This window comes from Staurois parvus, unplaced genomic scaffold (assembly GCF_062004578.1).
Source record: "Staurois parvus isolate SC_StPar_1 unplaced genomic scaffold, SC_StPar_1.0 ptg000715l, whole genome shotgun sequence".
Classification (NCBI taxonomy): domain Eukaryota; kingdom Metazoa; phylum Chordata; class Amphibia; order Anura; family Ranidae; genus Staurois; species Staurois parvus.
Window position 1 is genome coordinate 5,555,086 of NW_028318511.1, and position 22,480 is coordinate 5,577,565.

Sequence of the window (22,480 nt, forward strand, 5' to 3'; positions counted from 1 at the left end):
CTTTCTGCAGTGAGCATACAAATCTGCCACTGCAGCACTAAAATCCCAGGAACTGTTGGCAGCCCTTGAGTTCTCTGCTGGACATCAGCACATCCCTCTCCCTAACTCTCAGGTTATATTCTCACCAGTCCCATACCAGCTTCCTGCAGTTTCTTCCCCTCTCCTGCTATTTCAGTGCATCAAGATGCACGGGGTTGTGAACCCACTACAGGGAGTTGGGAGCAGACTGTATTTCTAGGAGGATCTGGTATTGTTTAGTACATGCAGCATTTTTAAAGTTACATAACACGGGGAACTGTACATGTATTGGAGAGCTATGCTGAATATGTGTTTTATATTTTGACTATACATACGCTTTATTCTGACTACGTTCAAACTACTATGCAAACATAGCTGTCTCAGCCAAAACTTAGGACAATATAAAGCTATCCAGAAAACGTCACATTCTCAACGTACCAGTCTACACATTTCATCTCTCACTCCCACTTTGAATATCAGCATCGTACCTTGAAAAGTTCTCTTCCGCCCCTGTAGCGACAGCAGCAACTGGCAGAGATGAATCAGCAAAAACGTCCACAAGCAGATTATCAGAGGACGCAGCAGGGAGCGCACCAGGACCAGCAGCAGAAGGACCTCCCAGGCCCAAGAGGTCAGCCGAAGGAGAGGGAGTGGACTGCCCCAAAGAAAAAAAAAAGAAGATATCAGCATGTATAAAACATTTAAACATACACGGTCACTTTCCTGATGAACTCTTGTTATAATTCCATCATTCCCATGAACCCCTGGGTAACATGCATTACATGGTACACTCAAGCAATCATGATACATTTTGCACAAGCCTGCCAAACACATTGCAGATTAGTAACCAATGTAACAGTGGGCCAGTGAGTTGTGAAATACGACTTGTTGCAGGAAACCCCTTTTTTATTGGTGCACTGTATAGCAAATAAAATCTCTTAATCATACTCCACAGGACACGGGGTTTCTGCATATTCCTAACAATTGGGTTACGCTGCCAAATACAGGCATAACCCCTCCCAGCACCACACAGCCTAGGATCTGTGCTACTGTCCTGTGAAGTGTCTGAAGATTTCCTGTATGTGGCTGTTAGCCTAGAGATTTTCACTGCCAATTCCATACACACTTGCTGAGGAAAACAAGGGCTTTATCCACATTGGGTGCTTGAGACCATAGGGCCCAGAAAGACAGTACCCAGACCCTGCTGCAGAAGATCAGGGACAGCCTGTAAAGTTGGCACTGGATCCTGTGGGCACTGCTCACCTGGATACCTGGTATCCATTGATGCCACCAGAAGGGTGCTTTACATATGCTGTTGTCTGCTGTGTCTGAGCTGATGAAAAGGGTTCTCATGCACACCTCTGGAATGAGATCAGGCTCAAGTAATTAGGGAGTGGGGGAGTTGCACACTGAAGGTTATTTATCTTCATGCATAGAATGCATGAGGGTAAAAAAAAAGAAAAAGAAACCTTCAGCCTTTAGAACCATTTTAGCTTCAAAGGTCTCAAAGCTGGCTACCCTTACCTGTAAGAACCTTTTGTGGTCCTTCACAAGGTGTGTTGAGGTCAAAGATAAGTTTTTCTATCTGAATTAGAACACTGTTACCATCTTTCTGTCCTAATCCTAATCACCCTAAGGATTATTTACTTACTAGTTACTGCTAGGATGTTTTTTGAGCTGTGTGGATATATCTGTAGTTTACAGCTTTGTTTAAGCAGTTAGACTCCCTGTTTGTTCGGTCAAAGGGACTTTGCAAGGGACAGGCTGCATACCAATTCACTATTCTCAGTTCTCACACTTATTCTCAGTCCTATGGCCTTAGCAACCAGGTTCCTCCGTTTCCAGTCAAAAGTTATTCTACCTGGAGAGTCAGTGCTTCCTGAGTGATCCAGCATCAAATTTAGGCTGTTAAACGTTTGCAAGGCCGCTACCTGTCCTTCAATTCACAAATTTACCAAGTTTTACCAGCGAGATACTCTCACCTCTGTGGACACCAGTTTTGGGCAGAAAGTCTTGCAAGCAGCTCTGTAGTGGACATTTTCCCAGTTTTTTTTATTTTTTGGGGCTTGTTGCCATATTGCCCTCTCCTCATATTCAGTGTTTTGAGTCATCCCATTTGTTATAGACATAAAGAAACCCTGTGTCCTCAGAGTACATCACAGAACACAGGGTTCCCTCCTCTCTTTTTGAAGTTCCTACTCGCATGCCAAAAAAAAAATAATGAGGTTTTTGTGCTAAGAGGGGTTATGCCTGGGCAGAAAAGTCTGCTTTTTTTAGCCAGCATACATTCACCAATGACAACATAACTCAACCGTTATAGATATAAAGAAAACCTGTGTCCTGCAATGTACTCCAGGATTTTACAGGTAAACCAAAAAAACCTAATATGTTGGAGAGCATATCGTTTATTAGGAGCACAGTAGAATGTGTAGCTGTTGTGTGAAATCATCCTTTTTGCGTACTACTGCATTATTTATTTGGAACATATTGTGAGATCTTTTGTGCAGAAAGGCGCACTCGGGATTTATTATTTTTTTTTTTTTTTAAACATATGCCACACTAGTTGTATCTTTTGTTTTAAACCCTTCTTAGTGAACTATTATATAATGCATCCAAGATAACAGCTTTTCATACGCCAAGAATTTGGGGCAGAGACAATAGTTTATCTGGCCCAGTTTCTGTTGATTATTGAATATATCAGCACAATAGATACATCACAGTCAAAGATTTTGCAAACAAAACTATAGCACAGTATGCTAAATATAGAGTAAAGAAGGTAATTAACCACGATTGACAGTCATGCTGCTCATGCACAGCCCAGTATTCTGAAGCACTAATCCAAACATCCACTGCAGTAATCAAGCATCATAGGAGATACCACGAGAGTGCTAGTGGGTTTAAGAGTCAGGAGCACTAAACTCCTAAAGGAAACTGTTTGAATTTTTTTCTGATTGTGTAAACAAAGATGTACATGTGGATTCTGGACCACAACATTTTTCTCCCACAGCCATACATAAGCGAGCTTCCCTTTTGCTGGTGTCAGTCATGTTTGTTTAATGTTGGATTCATATTATTTAGAAGGTCAGTTTTTTGGGACATCTATTATCAAATAATCCCTTCTGTCTGCATATACTGCCAGAATAAGCCCTCATTTATACCTGAGTGATTTGAAGTGCATTTCCAAAAGCACCTCAATGCGTGACACCAGATATCCGTGCGATTTTACTGTCCCCAATCACATCTGTTAATGTGCTGTCAATGCGGTCTCAGAGCAAGTAGAGGAGATTCTTTGAATGACTGTGCATTCTAGGCCCCAATAAACTTCAATGTAAGCGCCTGAAAAATGCGTACAACGTGCATTTTACAAGCCTAAAAACCAACTCCTCCACAGAATAATGCTACACAGAATAAGTTTTTCATTCAACCTAGAGAACATAAAAAAAAAAAAAAAAAAAACACAAGAGCTTACAGTACTAAATCAATGTTAGCTGAGCTATTGTTTTCTGACAGGGGAGGCTGCCCTCTGCCCCCCCCCCCCCCCATCCAGAACACACATTGGCTGCCAGGGCTGATCAAGTGCTGGTTTTCCAGCATGCTAGTTCGACAGAAGCCAGATGTTGGACAGGCTTCTGTCAGACAAGCTGCTATGCACACTGTCCAAATATCATCCGGTTTCTCTTGAACCAACCAATACCGGCTGATATTTGGCCCATGTGTACCAGCCTTTAGAATAAAAATAAAATGATAGCTGTGTGACAGGATGTAAAGCAATTGAATACAATGGCTTTGGGGTAAAGATCCACTTTAAATTTATGGCCCTCCCTGTTCAACAGAAGTTGATGGGTAGAATGATTTCTGTTGAACCGGACTGTTGGAAAACTTTTTTTCTATCAGCTACTGAAGCACTGAGCAGTGTTTTCTGACAGTGGAAGAATCCTCGCCATCAGAATATAACAGCACAGTGGGGAGGAATCCTCCAACACCCCACTTGTGTGGATGGGGGTAATCCATTCATTTCTTTTTGTTCAGCCTTACAGCGGAACTAAAAAACAAAACAAAAACTGACGCACGTATACCCAGCTTTATCAAATGGTTAAACCCGCTTGCTATGGTCTAGTGAACTCCGGGCACATTCACTGTGCTTCTATTTATCAATATTTACCTTCGAGAGGATGGAAACTTTCCATCACACTCCTGGAAGAAAATTGAGTCAGGATGAGCACTGCTCAGCCATTCAGAGTGTAATGACTTTTGGGGACTATTTCGTAAAAAAAAAAAGAAAACCAAAACATTATATTATTTCAAATTGGAAATCCTAGCTGACTGTGAGAGGTTAACCTCCTTGATTGATCAACTGCAGGTAACCTTCCAGGGGCTACCATAAACAATGAGGGAAAAAGCTTGTTCAAGACACAATATCACTATTTGAACTTCTACAGGTGATCAAACAAAGTACCAGAAAATTACAATGGTGGTATCTGATTCTGGTTATTCCAAGACCTTGCAGATGTATGTCATCTAAACAAGTACCATTGTCTATGTGAAGCTAGGAGATACTTTGATAGCAGGAAACTCAATTATAAGGAGTCAAACATCTCACAAAACCTTGGAAGTATGGATTCCCAAACAAGACTTTTTGAGCCGACAATATACTATTATCCACGGAGGTCAAAATATAACTGGCTGTTTACCCTAACTACCACACAATAAACAGGTAAACAGAGGGTTTTTCCCCCCTCATGGGAGCCTCATGCCTTAACCACTTGCCTACCAGGCACTTATACCCCCTTCCTTACCAGGCCAATTTTCAGCTTTCAGCGCTGCCGCACTTTGATTGACAATTGCGCCGTCATGCAACATTGTACCCATATGAAATTTTGATCATTTTTTTCTCACAAATAGAGCTTTCTTTTGGTGGTATTTAATCGCCACTGGGCGCTTTACTTTTTGCGCTATAAATTAAAAAAAGTGCAAAAAATTTGAAAAAAAAAAAAAAGTTTATTTGTTTCTTTTATAAAATTTTTCAAACAGGTATTTTTTCTTCTTCACTGATTTGCGTTGATGAGGCGGCACTGATGGGCACTGATAGGCGGCACTGATAGGCAGCACTAAAGGGCACTGATAGGCAGTACTAATGAGGTGGCACGGATAGGCGGCACTGATAGACAGCACTAATTAGGGGTCACGGATAGGCGGCACTGATAGGCGGCACTGATAGGTGACACTGATTATGGGTACTGATAGACGGCACTGACTGGCATCACTTCTGGGCACTGACTGGCGGCACTGACTGGCACAACCCCTGGGCACTGACTGGTGGCACTGACTGGCAGCACTGCTGGGCTGCACTGGTGGGCGGCACTGGTGGGCACCACTGGTGGGTGGGCACAGGTAGGTGGCACTGGTGGGCACAGGTGGGTGGCACTGGTGGGCACAGGTGGGTGGGCACAGGTGGGTGGCACTGCTGGCACATGTAGGTGGCACTTCTGGGCACAGGTAGGTGGCACTGCAGAGTGGCACAGGTGGGGGCACTGCTGGGCACAGGTGGGGGCACTGCTGGGCACAGGTGGGGGCACTGCTGGGCATGGGTGGGCGGGGCTAGTGGGCGCACTGCTGGGAGGAACTTGCGGGGGTCACTGCTGGGCACCGATCATCAGGGCACTGATCATCAGTGCCCTGATGATCGGTGCCAATCCCCGCTCTGACAACTGCCGGTTCTCGGCAGTACTTTCCTCACGATCTGACAGCGTGAGGAAAGTGCAGCCGAGAACCGGCACTTGCATTTTCCTGTGATCAGCGTGTCATTGGACACCGCTGATCACGTGGTAAAAGGCCGGTGGGATCGGCCTTTCACCACATCTCGTGATCAGCTGTGTCCGTAGGACACAGCGATCACGGAGATCGCCGGGTGCGCGCCCCCTGGGGCGCGCAGGAGAGCGCGTTCTGGGAGGACGTCATATGACGTCCACCCAGAACTAGCCGGCCGCGGTGCAGCCGTCATTCGGCTATGCGCGGTCGGCAAGTGGTTAAACAAGAAGGTGAAACTTAGGTCATCTAAAGCTAAAAACATGTTATATCTACCCACAGAGACATTATCAAAAGGCATATTACCAACACTTTTTATCAAGAGAAAATATATTTGAGAAGGTTAGGTATTGCATCCCACTCAACTAAGTTTGAAGTGATGAAGAAGAAGATGATTTGTGAATTGGGGTAAATTGTATACATTTCCAAAAGAAATCAGCTATTCCAATACAGTTAAATATCAGGAAAATGAGAAACCAAATGTATTTACATCTTTCTATGGTCCTTATCCAAGAGTTAGTAGTGAAATCAACTATACTTGAATAGGACATATATTTGATAAAAAAAAAAAGATTTTGTTTCTATCAAAGGATGAGTCATCATTAAGGCCACCAATTCATTTGTGATACCGGACTGTCCCCAGTGGACAGGTGCGGAATATCTCTAGATACGCAACTTCTCAACCGTCCAATCATCAAGTCTGTTGGGAGGTCTTTTCGGAACAATGGAATTGGATGATATAAAATGCCAAACACCTAAACTCAAGAAAACTCACAAACTGATTAACTCACTTGATCACCTGAGCACTTCAAGACCTCAATACTTCAAGACTTCTAATAATCACTTCACTTCTTCTAAAAGACTGCTACTACTTCTTGATCACTTCTGAACTTAATCTTCCAACTATTTCTTCACTACTCCTACCACTATATACTGCACTATACTCACTTGCTACCTGCGGCCATTTTGCTGAGAACTTCCAGCTGCCATTTTGAAGGAAAAATTTCCACCAGAGACGCTGATGCTCAGTCAAATTCTGGGAGTGGTGAGACTGCTAGAATATTGAAATTTTCTTTGACATTTCAACTTTCTAAGATTTATAACATTTATTGTGTGTTTAGGAATATATTAAGGTTATATATATATATATATATATATATATAAAACTATCACTAAAATTGTTTGATTTTGGTATCAAGATTATATATTGCATATTAACGGATTTGTAGTTTTGTTGTAGTGCAATTTATCAGAGAATACTTTCTTATATTTCTATGGCCACGGAATATGAGAAATAATTTCTGAAGCACTAGAAGATTAATCCCTCAAAATTAGTTTTTTCTTATATTTACCATTATTTTTGATTGTGTGTACAAGTATACATTTATCATCAGTATTTTGCGTTTGTATTAATATATATTTAAATTTTGTACATAAATAAATTTATTAAAAAGGCAAATTTTGTTTATATGGTACGAAATCATATTGGTAAAAGGACTCAAGGTATATTATTAAGTGGTGATCAAATTATTAAGGTGTCCAAATTATTGGTTCATTAAATATTTGCCGTATTTTAACGGCTGGAGGCACTGCTATATTTTGTTTAAGGGAGAGGACACCGCCCTACGTATTTAGAATAAAATTCTTACATAAACCACCACAAGAGGAAGGCATTTTAACCACTAGCCTACAGGGCACTTTTACCCCCTTCCTGCCCAGGCCAATTTTCAGCTTTCAGTGCTGTTGCACTTTGAATAACAATTGCATGGTCATGCAACACTGTACCCATATGAAGTTTTTATAATTTTTTATGCACTGATAGGTGGCACTGACTGGCACCTATACGCGGCACTGATGCGCACTGATAGGCGGCAATGACTGGCAGCTCAGATGGGCACTGATATGTGGCATTGATGGGCACTGACATGTGGCACTCATAGGGCTACACTGACCATCAGGACACATTGGTCACCAGTGTAAATGTCCCCTCTGAGTAATGCCTATTACCGGCTCTCCTCTCTTCACGGGCTTTCAGTGTGACAGCTTGTGAGGAGAGGAATGCCGATAACCAGCATTTCCTTATTTACATGCGATCAGCTGTGATTGAACACAGCTGATCACATGACAAAGCCGACGCTCTTGCCGTTGATCGATGATCCACTGTGACCCAGGGACACAGCGCACCACAGATCACCATTCTCTTGGGGGCGCACGCGTGGTTAGAGCGGGAGGACGTCATATGATGTCCTCCAAGAACGAGAGAACCGCCTTGCGCCCATCATTTCCTTATATGGCGGGCAGGAGGTGGTTAAAAAGGAATACAAGGCTTCCTCTGATCGGCTAAGGCAGAAATTGTGACATCTACCTGCCCCTCCATATCAACCAGTCAGAGGAAGTTTTGTATTGATTCAGAAAATACAAAGCAAAGCATTCTCAGCAATTCAGAGAAGTGCTCAGCCTGACTCCACTTTGTTCTGCAGCAGAACAGGTCCTTTATGTCCATTGAGGATGTCCCTTGCATAGACAAAATGCTTAGTAAGGGGTCTAGTGGCCTAGGACATCACCCCTGCTGGTGTACCGCAGCACGGTGATTTTGAACTTTTGTTTCCCTGAAATGCTTGTGTGTATATTTGCATTAGATAAACTGGCGTTTTTAGCAATATTACTCTATGGTCCTCTGTATTTTCCTCTGAATCTTACTTTGGAGAATTTATGCTTTCCAGACAGCCATTGGAGGATCTGGTGGGCGTGGAGATTGTTACCATACGCTGGTGTGATTTGTATTAGGCATATCTTGCACTACTGATCTCTTATAATCTGGAGATCCTGCTAATCTGGTAAGGTAATTCATATATCTATATGCAAGGTGGTTGGAACTGAAATACGTGGCATTGTGGCATTTCATTTTCACACAAGATTCTACACTGGCCCCCTAGTGGAGCCCTAAAATATTCCTTTGGGAGTGAACATTCAATTTCACACAAGACTGATTATATTGGCCCCCTAGCAGAGCCCTGTACAACCCTTTGGGAGAGGATTTCCATTTTTATTATATCATTGTTTGATTTATACTGAAATGCCTTTATTTTTCCACTATATTGGTGGTTTTATTTAGTGATGCTGATATTATTTGTATTACTTTGTTTATTTTTATTGTGATTTTTATACCTCATGTACACCGTGTGCTTTTACAGCTGCTGTTTTGGGCACCAGATGTTTTTTTCTACAGCCAGTAAACTCACCAGCATGCTCTTCTATGTGTTCATGCACACACATAGGCTTTTATCAGCGTTTTTTAACAGTAGCATTTTCAGACCGGAAATAATCCCACAACTACTGCGTTTGAAGAGGAGTTTTTCAGCTGTAAAAATGCTCTAACACTGCAAAACGCACATATCCAGTGTTTTGAGCCTTAACCTTTTCTAGGAGTATAATTTTGCTACAACAGCTGAAAAAACGCTAATGCAAAACGCTAAAAAAAATTAGACAAAACTCAAATTTTAACGTGTCATTCTACAGCGAACCGCTACTGGCGTTTTTATAACGTTCAGTGTGCATGAGGCCTTACTGTCCGAGGTTTTGCGCACTCTGTTTATTGTATTCTAACAGTCCGCAAACAGCTGTTCAGCCAATTTGTCATCTACCTCCTTCACTTTTCAATCAAAGGATGTCAGGTAGGATTGTGCCAACAGGCCAACCCAAGGAGCAAATTTTGGCCGGGTAAAAAAAAACCAACACACCAAAACAGGCAAGTGAAGAAACATCACTTCAAAAACATTCACAAATCCTTGACAGAAGACAACAACTATAAACCCTACCATATTAGAACAAAGAGCAAAACATTAGATTCATCAACCTCTAGCAAGGCAAAAATCTCCACAGCAAGCCTTTCACAGGAGTGAGTGTGTTTAGTATCAGTCATATCCTACAAATGATTTAAAGAACCTGGAAGTTTGAAAGTGCTGCTAAAGAGTAGTTCATTCCAGACTGTGAGTGATGGCTTGTAGATGGGAGCGGTGCCAGGAGAGAGGACGGATGAGGGTGCACCACAAATATGCTTTGTTCTTCAAGGATGGGACCCTGCCACTTAGTCAAAGAGCATAAACATAAATGTCAGGTATGTACAATTCACACACCAAATTGACTCCTAGCTTGTACCATAGTGCTAATATACATCTAGACAGTCATTCAAAAAGGCCCACTGAGCCTCACTCTAAATTAGAGTGCGCTCACACAAGTATGAGGGCCTCCCTCCCAAGACTATGCATATGTTGCACTGGAACACTCATCATTCGAGAATCAGTATTGCTGGATGCTTGTGTGCTTGGAACTTTAACTGAATGTTGTGCAAACCATTTTAACAGGATTACTGTTATGTCTTAAGGAGATACTTTGCATTTGGTAAAAATGACAAGTGCAGTCTAATGCAGGCAGGACTTAGATGAAATGTTAAATGGCTGTCTGCACCTGCCCCAACTCTTAAAAAAAAAAAAAAAATTAAATTAGAAGGCAAAAACACCAAATCACCTATTTCATCCACAACATTCACACTAGTTGGAATTCTATAGTGCAGCAGGAAGTCAACATGTGCATCCCCTCCCTAAATAGTGACATACCGCTGTGCTAACAGGGACGGGCTCAGTGCCCCCATTCACATCAGAGCTGTTTTTCTCCTTCTTCGTGTCTTCCAGGTCAGTGACGGTGCTGGGGCCCTTCTTCTTCTTCAGCTTGGCCAAGATGGAGGACTCTCGTTCAGGGAAAGGAGGCATCTCCTCCAAAACTGTAGCCTTAAAAGTAGAAAGAATTTAAACTTTTTTACCATTATAAAAACACAGGAATGCTTTAAAATGCATCATATTTGTCTTCCAAAAAAAAAAAAAAAATGTTTGTCCAATTTTGCATTTATTTATGGTTTACCACTTGACCTTTGGAAGGTTTTGTCCCCTTCAAGACCAGGGCATTTTTTGTTATTCAGCAATGAGCTACTTTAACTGGCAATTGCTCGGTTGTGCTCCTGACGTACAGGTATGCGACTGTGCCTGTACATGCCCGTCTGCAGTAAAATTACTGTGGACAAGTCAGCAAGTGGTTAAATTAGGTAGTGCACTATGTGGTCATCAAACCCAGTAAACATCCATTGACTGAGTGTTAATGAGGCATAAATACAAACTTTTGGACTGAAATTTCTTTGTCTGATTGCTACTGGCCACCAAATCTTAAAACATTATAGCACTGGGGATATAAAGGGACTGTAAAAGGTCTCCCACAGTTTTTGAAGTGACCCTGTCATCACAAGGTCACCAATTTGATTGATTAAAAAAAAAAAAAAAAAAAAAAAAAAAAAAAGCCCAGAGGTGTAAGTAGCACACATATATCTACCTTTCCGATGGCACGTGTCTTGAAATGTCCCGCTTTACTGCTCCCTGGTCACAGTAGATATAATCACACTTCCAGATTTGCTTCTGTACAGGCTGAGCTTTTTTTTAATCAGTAACCCTGTGTGTAGGGTTCACGTCAATGCAGAAAGGATCTAGTGTATATTTTACTACACTAAGGGGTTGATTTACTAGAACTTGAGTGCAAAATCTGTTGCAGCTCTGCATGGCAGCCAATCAGCTTCTAAATTCTGCTTGTTCATTTAAGCTTTGACAAAAAAACCTAGAAACGTTTTGGCTTCTTTGTAGAGCTACACCAGGTTGTGCAGTCTCCACGTTTAGTAAATCAAACCCTAAATGTCTACCCTGGGTGAATTTATATTATGTACGAGAACTGCTATAAACATCACATAAAAACATTACTGCCTAAACATAAAATGAACGAAGCTGCTGAAATGAATCAAGCTGCTAACATGTCAGTCTTTATTACTCAAGAATTCTCCCCATGGGCGTACCAAGATGTCATTACTGGCAATTGAGCTCAGGCGCAGATACTCCACAGCTCTCTGCTGAAGCTCCACATCAGCATTTCTGAGCTGGCTGTCACTTCGTAGCACATCTTGGATGGTGGGTTTAATCTCAGGGAAGAGATTAATAAACTTTATGTAGGCCGAGAGGAGCAGGGCCCTGGTAGGGACACTGCAAAGATGGAACTTTGAGTGTAACAAGTTAAACTGGATCAAAGGGCTGTAGAGAAAACACACAGAAAGAAAAAAAAAAAGTATAAATGCAATGTACACCAAATGGAAAATAGTAATTCACAATTAGAATGTAAATAATCTAATGTATTTACATTATCAAGTGTGTTTTTTGCTACTCTAAGTCAAATGTTCCTGTCAGCTGAACAACAATTTTATTAGAAATAATGTTAAGCCTGCATTTAAATCGAATATCCAAACTTCCCAAGAAATCCGTATAGACATCTACTTGACTTCCCCTCTGCTAGGAAAATGTATCTTCCCTGAAAGAAACAAATGTGGCTGCTGCACTACACTAACTTGCAAGTGTGGACCAAGCATGACTTACTTTTAATGCAATTGTATCATAGCTTTACAGCAAGGTATTACTGTAATATTATTAACACATAGATCTAGGATTTAGGAATTGGTATATAATACTTTCAGGAGAAAGCCATTTTAGAGGATTTATGTACACCATATACTGTAACTACACGATCCACTAAATTACAAAAAGTTCTGCACAGTAACAGATATTCATTTCATTCAAATGCATACATTAATCATCATATTGTAATAATTTACATAGGTTTCATCAGCTTCAGACAATAACAGAAAGGAGAGCTCTATAAAGGGACATCCAAATACAGGCAATGTACTAAAATACATATAGTAATCACTGCACATGCTTTCAAACTTGCCTAGAACGTGGATCACCAGCAATAAGATTACCAAACTCGCCCAAAATATACCCTCCAACTTTGACCAGATTTTCATGACAGGCAGGAGCCTGGAGAGCCTGAAAAATATATGAAAAAGTAAATCAACAGTCCCAAAATAAGAAACAAATTATTATGTAAGTTAGTATGGGACCTCACTTAGAGGCAACTACACTTTATTTTTTTTATTGGTTGTAGTGTTGAACTTGTTTTTATTGCTGATCTCCCTCCATCAGAAAAAAAAAATGTAAATGTATTGGTAGCGGAGCAAAAAGAAATGTGTTGTATAGGTTGAGGGAAAAAAATTTTACATTGGAAAGTGGCAAGAGTGTGTGGTGTTCCATGCTGCCTGTGTCTTTATGTCTCAATTTCCCCCATCCCCTCATTCTTGCTTCATGACACAAGATCCTCCCAGTGGAGTCACAGACAGCAAGAAACCCCAGCAGAATTCCAACTCTTCCTTCCCCATTCTCTAATTTAAAAAAATGTTTTGGCTGGAGTTGGGTCTTCAAGTATTAATAACCATCAATGCTCAGCATAGTCAAAAATAAATAAATAGTATTTAGTAGCTTTCCATTTATGTAGAACTACTGTATATCACAGTTCATTTTTCTACATGTTGCTTCCTACTTTAACCAATAGCCTACAGGGCACTTATACCCCCTTCCTGCCCAGGCCAATTTCCAGCTTTCAGTGCTCTCATACTCTGAATGACAATTGCGCGGTCATGCAACACTGTACCCATATGAAATTTTTATCATTTTTTTGTGACAGAGCTTTATTTTGGTGGTATTTAATCACCTCTGGGTTTTTTATTTTTTCTTAAACAAACCAAAAACCACAGAAAATTTTGAAAAAAAAAAGTTTTTTCTTAGTCTTTGTTAGAAAATTTTGTATATAAGTGATTTTTCTCCTTCACTGATGTGCGCTAATGAGGCTGCACTGATGGGCACTGATAGGCTGCACTGATGGACACTGATGAGGAGGCACTGGTAGGTGGCACTGATGGGCACTGAAAGGCAGTACTGATATATAGCACTGATAGGCAGCACTGACTGGTACTGATAGGCGGCACTGATTGGCATTGATAGGTGACACTGAAAGGCAGCTCAGATGGGCACCAATATGTGGCATTGATGTGCACTGCTAGGCACTGATATGTGGCACTGGCACGAGGCACTGACATAAGGCACTGCTGGGGCTACACTGATCATCAGGGCACACTGATCATCAGTGCCCTGATGATCAGTGTACATGTCCCCTTCGTGGAAAGCAGATTATTGGCTCTCCTCTCGAGCTGTCAGCGTGACAGCTCGAGAGGAGAGATATGCCGATAACCGGCATTTCCCTGTTTACATGTGATCAGCTGTGATTGGACACAGCTGATCAAATGACCGAGCCGACATCTTTGGCTCTTTCCGTGATCGGTGATCCGCTGAGTCCGAGGACACAGCGCACCGCCGACCGCCGCGCTGCGAGCTCCGAGCCACGCAGTGACGTCATATGACGTCCTCCCAGAATGAGAGAACCACCTTGCGCGGGAGGTGGTTAAATAAGTGAGGCCCCTAAACCAGGGCTACTACTAATTAGTTCTAAGTCATCCAGCTGTCTTGAAGCTGCTCCAGATGACTCGGGGACAATCCATAAACTGAACTTCTGCTTCAAGATTAAAAGAAAAACCTCTTAATGCCAACTTGCAATCTGTATTCTTGTACAGAATCCATGACAACATGGTACGGCAAGCCTTTCTGGCCTATTTTGTTAAGAGTGGAAACGGTAATCATTAAAAGCCCTAAGCCACCAGAGATGCCCATTCCTCTTGTAAGAGTAGTCTGAGCCCGTGTTTCTAAACCTTTATTCAATCAAAGCACCCTTTAAAATTCTGCACAATCTCGAGGCACCCCATTCTAAAATTTTAAAGAAAAACTAAAAAAACTAAACTAATAGTTTTACATTATGCAGCAACATCTGAACACATAGAACACCCGACGTTATAGTTGATTTATTCTTACACAACAAATACACGTTTGCACACTGGTACTGACTAGTATTCCAATGTTTCTCTTCTCCCATAGATTCTCACCCTCACTCAGCTAATGTGACCCCAGTGCTGATGGAGAAGCGCAGGGGGAAGGGCAAACAAGGATGCTGTGCAGGTGCCTATTCTCCTCATCAACTGATGACATCATTGATAGTATGCCAGCAGCTAGAAGGTTGTAAAGGTGCACTATAAATTACTGTGGTTTTGTGTAACTAAAAGGCAGGTTTGATGCAATTGTATACAATATTTGGGCAATTTTTAGGCATTTTGCCAATGCACCCTGAAGGCACAAAGGGTGGTGCGCTCTTTTATTCTTTACTACACCCCTGAAGGCACCCCAGGGTGCCTGGGCAACCTGGTTGAAAAAGGCTGGCCTGAACAATGTACAAAGATTTTTGACCGATTGCTGCAACTTAGTGCTCATTACACAAAATCACCAGCACTCACTCCAGTTAACCAGGACAGAAAACGGTTTCAAATATTTTGATTAAAACAAAGTGTTGTTTATATGTTTGGAATGGGTATGTAATTTTACATTTATTTGCAAAGTACTATGATAGAGTGTACTGCCTACAAGAGAACCAGACTCCGATTCCTCTGAATCATTTTCATATGAGCAGAGGATAGTCCAAACACACTATATATATGAAAAATAGAGAGCGGGTATACCAGCCTAGTGCATTATCTTTAAGCACAGTTTATTAAGAGGAAAATAGGTTATCATACTCACAAACCAATGGAAAGGACATGCACATCATAAAACATCAAATGAACCGCCAGAACCACTACCCATACTTCTTGTATGCTCAAAAGATGTCACATGTCCGAAAACCTGATACCTTACGAGGAGGGTGTCCTCTTCATCAGAGCTTTAAAGATAAGATAATGCACTGGGCTGGTGCACCCTCTGTTTATACTACTTTATTACTTGTTAGGTGGAAGCATACGGGTAGCGATGGTGCCACCCATATGCTTCCACACACCCCACTAAGTTGGAAGCCCCCAGACTCCCCCCCCCCCCCCCTCCTTCCTGGTATGTTTCCTGGGCTCTGCTCGCCCATCTGCGCTCCCGGAACCAGCTCAGCAGGTGCTAGAGGAGCAGACACACATTCAACGAAGCACAGAGGAGACATGCAGGGTCTATTAGACTCTGCATGTCTCATTAGAGAGAACCGGTCACCAAAGAAAAAAAAAAAACAAAATCACATCACTTTTTGTCCCCCATGATTAAATAAAAAAAGAAATAAGTTAGGTAAAAAAAATTATTTTAATTGTAAAAAACGTTACACCCAAGCACATAAAAACACCCCCAAATTTTTGAGGACCCCCCACATATATACAAATTAACAAAAACACGTAGAGAGTGCCTACACGTGAAAACAGCAATTGTGACACACATTACATATTGTCACGCACACCAGAATGAGAGCAATAATTCTAGCACCAGACCTACTACGTAACACTAAACTGATGACCTAGAGGGGGCTTTAAAAGTGTCACCCATATACAGTGAAGATCATTTCACCAATATCTGACCACAGGAGGTTACATTTTAGTTTCTGGTACAAGCAGAGGGAAACACCCTGAACAAAGATCTTAAAAGGATAAGTTACCCTTTTTAAAAAATAAATTCACAATTTTTTTGCAGGTAAAAAATGTGCATTTACTTTTTTTTTTATGTAGGAGCCTGGAAAGCATTGCACCTGCTATCAGCAGATCGCACGTGCCATCGCAGGGCTCCTGCAGACTGTCAGTGTAAGCTGTCTGCCCAATACTCCCTATGGGCAGGCAGTTACACGACGACAGGAGGAAATCTATGAACTAGCAGAGCGCTCAACAGCGCCCTGGTAGTTAATTGAGAACTACAAGGCATCAGCATCAAATGCTGTTGGTACTTTTAATTCTTTCATTCACAGAACTTTGTGAATGAATGACATGGCTGTGTGGGCGGAGCCCCATACAGCTGCGCCATTTTCAAATAGTGACAGCGGGTGCGGGGAGAAGATCTTGCTCACTGTGCTATTGCATTCTGACAGCAAGGAGACTTCCTCACTGTCCGAATACACTGCGCTGATTCACCAGGGAAAATCCAATCACTTGGTTGTACAGAAATTGATCAGTAGATCGACTGCTATACAACCAGCCTGCCCGTACATGGATCAAAATTCAACCGGGCCCTGCTGAACTGGCCAACTTTCGATGTATGACCAGCTGTATGACCTTATTTCTTACTCAATCCAGCGCTCTGCCCAGTTGCATCTCTTCTCTTCACTCACTGTTCTCACAGGCGGCTCAGAGAACAGGAGCCATTCTCCTGCTGTCAGTCCAATCCTGTGATGAGGCGGGGGGTGTGGTAATATCCTGAGTAGCACTGTGTCTATGGACACAGCCCGCCTCAAGAGTGTGCTCGCACGTGTGCTCCCATAGTGTACAGTCCACGGCACATGCAGAAGAGGAGGAATAGGGCTGCTCTGTGCAATACCACTGCACAGAGCAGAGAAGTATAATGTGTATTATTTTAATTTTTAAAAAATTGCCTGATCAACCACTTTAATGCCACAAAGATTAGAAATCTTAATTCAATAAAGCACAACATTTTATTCAGGTTCACAAAAATGTTTTCAGAATTAAAATGGTTATGCACTCTACAAAGATGCAAATGTATTTAAGCTGCTCAACCCCCCTAATCATTGTGCTCCGCAAGTGAATTATGGATGCTAATTTGCAGCAAGTGAATTATAATTTTCTATTCACTGTACTATTTACAGTGGTATTAAAAAACAAGCTACTTTTGACCTCTTGTACTAATTTATATTTGAATTCTGAGGTGACTTTGTACTAATTAGTGTAATTGACTTAAACTGACACTAAAGGTTTGTTTTTTGTTTCTTAAAATAACAAACATGTCTATACTTACCTGCTCTGCGCAGTGTTTTTGCACAGAGCAGCCCGATCCTTCTTTTCGAGTCCCTGCTGTAGCTCCTGGCTCCTCCCCCTCGAGCAGTGGGAAGCCGCTCGCCCTGGGGCCACCGCTGCATGCCCGTCCCTGAGCCGCTGCTCTATGTGTCCATGAGAAACATAGGGCCACGGCTCGTCCCTGCCCCCTATCTCCTCATTGGCTCACTGGCTGAGATTGACAGCAGAGAGAGCCAATGAGACATGTCTCAGCCATTGAGGAGGAAGAGTATTCAGACAGCAGTCATGAACGTTGCTTGATCAGAGGGGACTCATGTAAGGATTGGGGGAGGCTTGGGGGGCTGCTGCAAACAGAAGGTTTTTTACCTTCATGCACAGAATACATAAAGGTAAAAAACCTACAGCCTTTACAACCACTTGTTATATACTAGTCTATGACTTTTTACAAGAAACACAGAATACTGTCCAGTACGTATTTCTGTTGTCCACGTCTCCCCTATCTGACAGAGTTCAATAAAGCTTGATGCATTTATACTTGTGACATTTTAGCCAATCATAGCTTGCTAAATGAAGGCAAATCGCTCATGTCTCACCTCAAACACAGTTTTGGCTGCATATCCCTGAACATCATCTCTGTTTATGACAATCTGGATTACCCTGTACCAGACCTCTTCACTGACATAGTCCCCAGCTATACGAATGAGGTTAAGAATGGTGTCCACATACCACGTGTAATCGACTGCATACTTTTCAGCAAGGATTGCTACCTTGAGAACCTGAAAAATAGGCAAAACCGAATCATGAGAAGTACGTGAATGTGATAAATCACCCCAGACTATATGCATTCTAATGCAATTCTTACTATTTCTTCCCGAATGGAGTAATCTGCAGTCTCCAGGTAATTTAACATCTCTGCTACAATCTGTTGAGCATTGCTGCGATCACACATTGCATACAGTAGATCCACTGCACGTTGCCGAACACTTACATCCCTTTCTGTCTGTAAAGGAAAGAAAGAAAAATACAATCTCTGAAGTATTTGTTCTGTGATCACATAAAAAGAGTGTGTAATACAAGAAAATTACATACATTGAAACTACACATATATACTAAATTCTAGAGGGAAAGTCCAAGTATAATAGTGATATTATTGATGACATTATAAGATTTTCCCTGTCTTCCTCTTCTGGTGACAACCCAAAACAACCCAAAATTTTCCTTTAACTTTTGGTGATAATGCAAAAAAGAACATATAGAAGGGAGGAATTTTTCTAATGGGGGCACAGCACCAATAAAAACCTGACAGGTGTTCTAATCACTCTCCACTACATGAAACTAAAAAAGAAAACAAGTTTTGCTTTTGTTATACCAGGGGTCTCTAAACTTTCTAAGCAAAGGGCTGGTTTACTGTCCCTCAGATGTTCTGGGGGGAGTGAGTGAAATGTGGCTAGTGTGAAAAGAAAATGCTTTGGCAGCAATGGGAGTACACAATTCTTCATCATTGGTATTCGTGGGTGGAATAATTCCAATTTTTGGTATCAGGGGAAGGATTAGTGCCCGATCATTGGTGTCAGTGGGTGGAATGGTGGTTCATTGTTGATGTCAGTCTAAGGAATAGTCCCTTGTATTAGGAAGAGGAATGGTGCCAACCATTGATATCAGGGAAAGGAATAGTGCCCCATCATTGGTGTGAGTGGAAGGAATGTGCCCCATTGCTGGTGTCCAAGGGCCAGATAAAGTCAAGCAAAGGGCTGCAGTTTGGAGACCACTGAGCTTTAAGAGGATACTACACTGACCACAATTAAAACCAGAAATGATTTGCCTTGATCATTAATAACAGACGCTTCTCCCACTAATCACCAATGCAAGGGGCCCTTCACCTAACCAACCATCAATATAAGAGGACATTTACAATTTTTTACTACATGTGCTTTTTTGGCCATTATTATTATTTGTTTCAGAATATAACGAAAAATGCAAGCGAGAGAAAAAAGAAAAAGAAAGGTCCAATTTGGGTGTCAAATACACTACATGCAACACATTATTTGCTATATGTAAACGTTGGCTAGGAATACAGAGGTGTTCACTCTACTAAAAATACAATTAATTGTTATTGGTAGCGATTTATTGCTACAAATATGAAACAAATGGCTCTCTATGGAGTGAGGCACACAAGTAGCATACAGCTATATTCAAAAACACTTTACTAGTTAATTTATAAAAAGTTACAGATCATACAATTACAATGAAAATCATATTATTGATCTCCTCTATTATGATGTACAGTTACTGGTTGCTTTTTTCTTTTTTCCATTTCCTAAGATTGAGGAGTATCATCTGGCTGTATGCTTACATAACAGCATGATAGTAGATCTTTTTGTATTTAGTAACAGTTTTAAGAACAAAAATACTTACAATATTAATAATTATGAAATAAAAGGGGAGCAATCAGAACAGTGGTTAACTGGAACAGTCAAGGCTACCATCCAGTACTGGAGGCTGCTACTATCTTTCTCCTGGAAACTGTGCTGGCTCTAGGAAATACTTCTCTGTTGAAGACAATAGTTCTATGCCCTGGAGCCAGCTCTGCTTCTCAGAGTTCAGCAATAACAGCCCCCAGTAAGATTCTTAACTGTTGCAAAAAACATCTTGCAAATGTGATTTAATAAAACACTTCTACTAACAAACATTCTATTGACAAGTGGGTTCATATTGGCAGCTCACCTTTAGTGCATTGATTACAGTCTCAATATGTGTCTTCACAGCCTCGTGTGAGAACTCGGAGCTGGCCAGGGTACACATGCTCTCCAATGCCAGGTAGCGCAGGTTGGTCTCCCGATGCTGCAGGAACTGGCCCAGCTGGTTGCATGCCCGGACCAGCAGATTGGGCTCACTGGAGAGCAGGATAGAAGAGACACATGGGCTATGTGTAATGGCCTGGTAGGCTGTAGTGCTGATATCTCCCTTCGGAGCTGCAGAATTGGAAAGACCTGAATGCAGGTGGCGTTTAAAGCTATAACAGAGGCTGCTTGCTATGGACGAAGGCTTGCACTCATAAGAGTTTCTCTCTAAATCCTCCCATCTGAAAACTCCTGCGCTTTGCAGTGTGTGCCAAAAAACTTTGTTCTCTGTCATAAACCCAAAAGCCCATACCCACTTATACATCTCTAATTAATGAGAATATACCCTTGTGTTTACCACAGAGAAAGTCTGTCCCAGCTCATAGGATCTGTATGCTTAAACACCACAAAATATTCACAGGAGAGATCAAAGAGGGAAGGCTGGTGGTAGCCCTGAAAGTACAAGTCTCTAAGGGGGGCTTCGGTAACTTCTCACTTTCCAGCTTTAGGGAAGAAGGGCTCCAGGCTGAACAAGTAAATGGAGGGTAGAGTATGGGAGATTTGTTAATCAGCAAATTTTGCAGAAGTGCTACATGCATTTAGCTCTAGATCAGGTTGGGTTGCATCACTCTCATTTTTCCCTAAAGCTTCTGTTAACAAGCTTGCCCTTCTGTCAGATTACTACCCATCACTATATATGTGAATAAATACAAGAATGCAATAGCCACTACAGGAAACAGAAGAAAAAGGTGGTCTATAGCCTAAAAAAGGTGGACTTGCTGGGATTGGAGGTAATATATAGATCTCAGATTTACTTCTAAGCCCCCACATACTGGATACAATCTTATTACCCAAGCCTAAACATTTTTAAACCACTAAATCCAGAAGGCAATTCATATTGGACTTGCAGGAAACTTTCATTAGAGGAATGCATGGGTTTTTGTTGCTATCCTGCTGCTCATCCCAAGAACACTGCTTCCAGCTCTTAAAAGTGATTGTCTTCTGACTAGCACAGCCAGTGGCTGCTAAAAAAGGAGCAAGAAATACTCAGGTAGCTCACATCTACTTTTTCTTTTTTATAACATTTTCTGAGTTACTGAAGGTAGACAATTATATAGAAAATTAAGCCACATATACATGAATACATCAGGTCAGCAAAGTACTGAAGTAAATGTTTTGGCAGGATAGTCAGGCAACTACTATTTTTAGAAGGATGGCAAGGGTAGTCAATGTACTTCTCTATTTTTTTTTTTTCAAAACTGATGATACACAAAGTCCAGGGCAACTAATTAAATTTCATTTTACTAAATGAGTAGAATGAGAGTTCTCATTGATTACTATGGATTGCGGTACATTATAGCGGTTCTTTGCAGGCTCCTATTTAATAAGTATTGCAATGCTTTAATTTATTAGCTGCTTTTTATTTTGCTGCTCTCTGCTTTGCAACTGGAATAAGCTAGGATTGTTCTATACACCTAAACCCTTCAAAAACACAAAGCAATCAAACTATGGAAGGATCCCAGGCTTCAAAAGATTAGTATTTTGTTATCGTACAACACAAGCTTTCAATCATAATGGAAGGGTTATATGCTAGGCTTTCAGGTGAATGAACACTGGCAAGGCAGCTCAACGCTTTAACACTCCCTCATATAACCACTCCCATACAAGCCTCAGTATTTTGCTACTGTCCTTAAGTGATGGATGCATCTTTCGGTCTGAGAAAATATAGTTAGCAGGGAACAGTGAAGTCTATCAAGACAGGTCACTGCAGCAAGAGGGTGTCCATCGCTGCTGTGAGCTCTACAGGTCTGAGGGTTCATTGACACCAGAACGCGGTGCGGGAAACCAATGTTCCATGCACATTTCCCACACTGCCTTTAAAAGGCACGGAGTGTGCAATCTGCTGCGGGTGTCAATGTATTCCCAACGACACCCCAAATGCAGATTGCAAACGCAGTCCTTTTGCCTGCACCAGATTACCAAGGCAGCACAAGAAGACACCCATCTCAGAGGAAAACAGCTCTCACCC

The 22,480-nt window shown here is 41.6% G+C and overlaps 1 protein-coding gene across 5 annotated transcripts in view; it reads right to left on the minus strand.

The window, feature by feature from the left end:
- Window positions 1-22,480, minus strand: part of AP2A2 (adaptor related protein complex 2 subunit alpha 2) — a 148,270-nt gene that overhangs the window by 25,433 nt on the left and 100,357 nt on the right. For 2 of the 5 annotated variants that reach the window (XM_089653549.1, XM_089653547.1), the window contains exons 9-16: window positions 20,336-20,504; window positions 18,474-18,611; window positions 18,205-18,387; window positions 12,637-12,734; window positions 11,714-11,945; window positions 10,440-10,610; window positions 9,769-9,909; window positions 507-673 (exon numbers count right to left, since the gene is read on the minus strand). In XM_089653549.1, the coding sequence (XP_089509675.1) occupies window positions 507-673; window positions 9,769-9,909; window positions 10,440-10,610; window positions 11,714-11,945; window positions 12,637-12,734; window positions 18,205-18,387; window positions 18,474-18,611; window positions 20,336-20,504 (1,299 nt within the window). The remainder of the gene's footprint in view (window positions 1-506; window positions 674-9,768; window positions 9,910-10,439; window positions 10,611-11,713; window positions 11,946-12,636; window positions 12,735-18,204; window positions 18,388-18,473; window positions 18,612-20,335; window positions 20,505-22,480) is intronic. The other 3 variants (XM_089653550.1, XM_089653551.1, XM_089653548.1) reach the window with 2 other exon arrangements.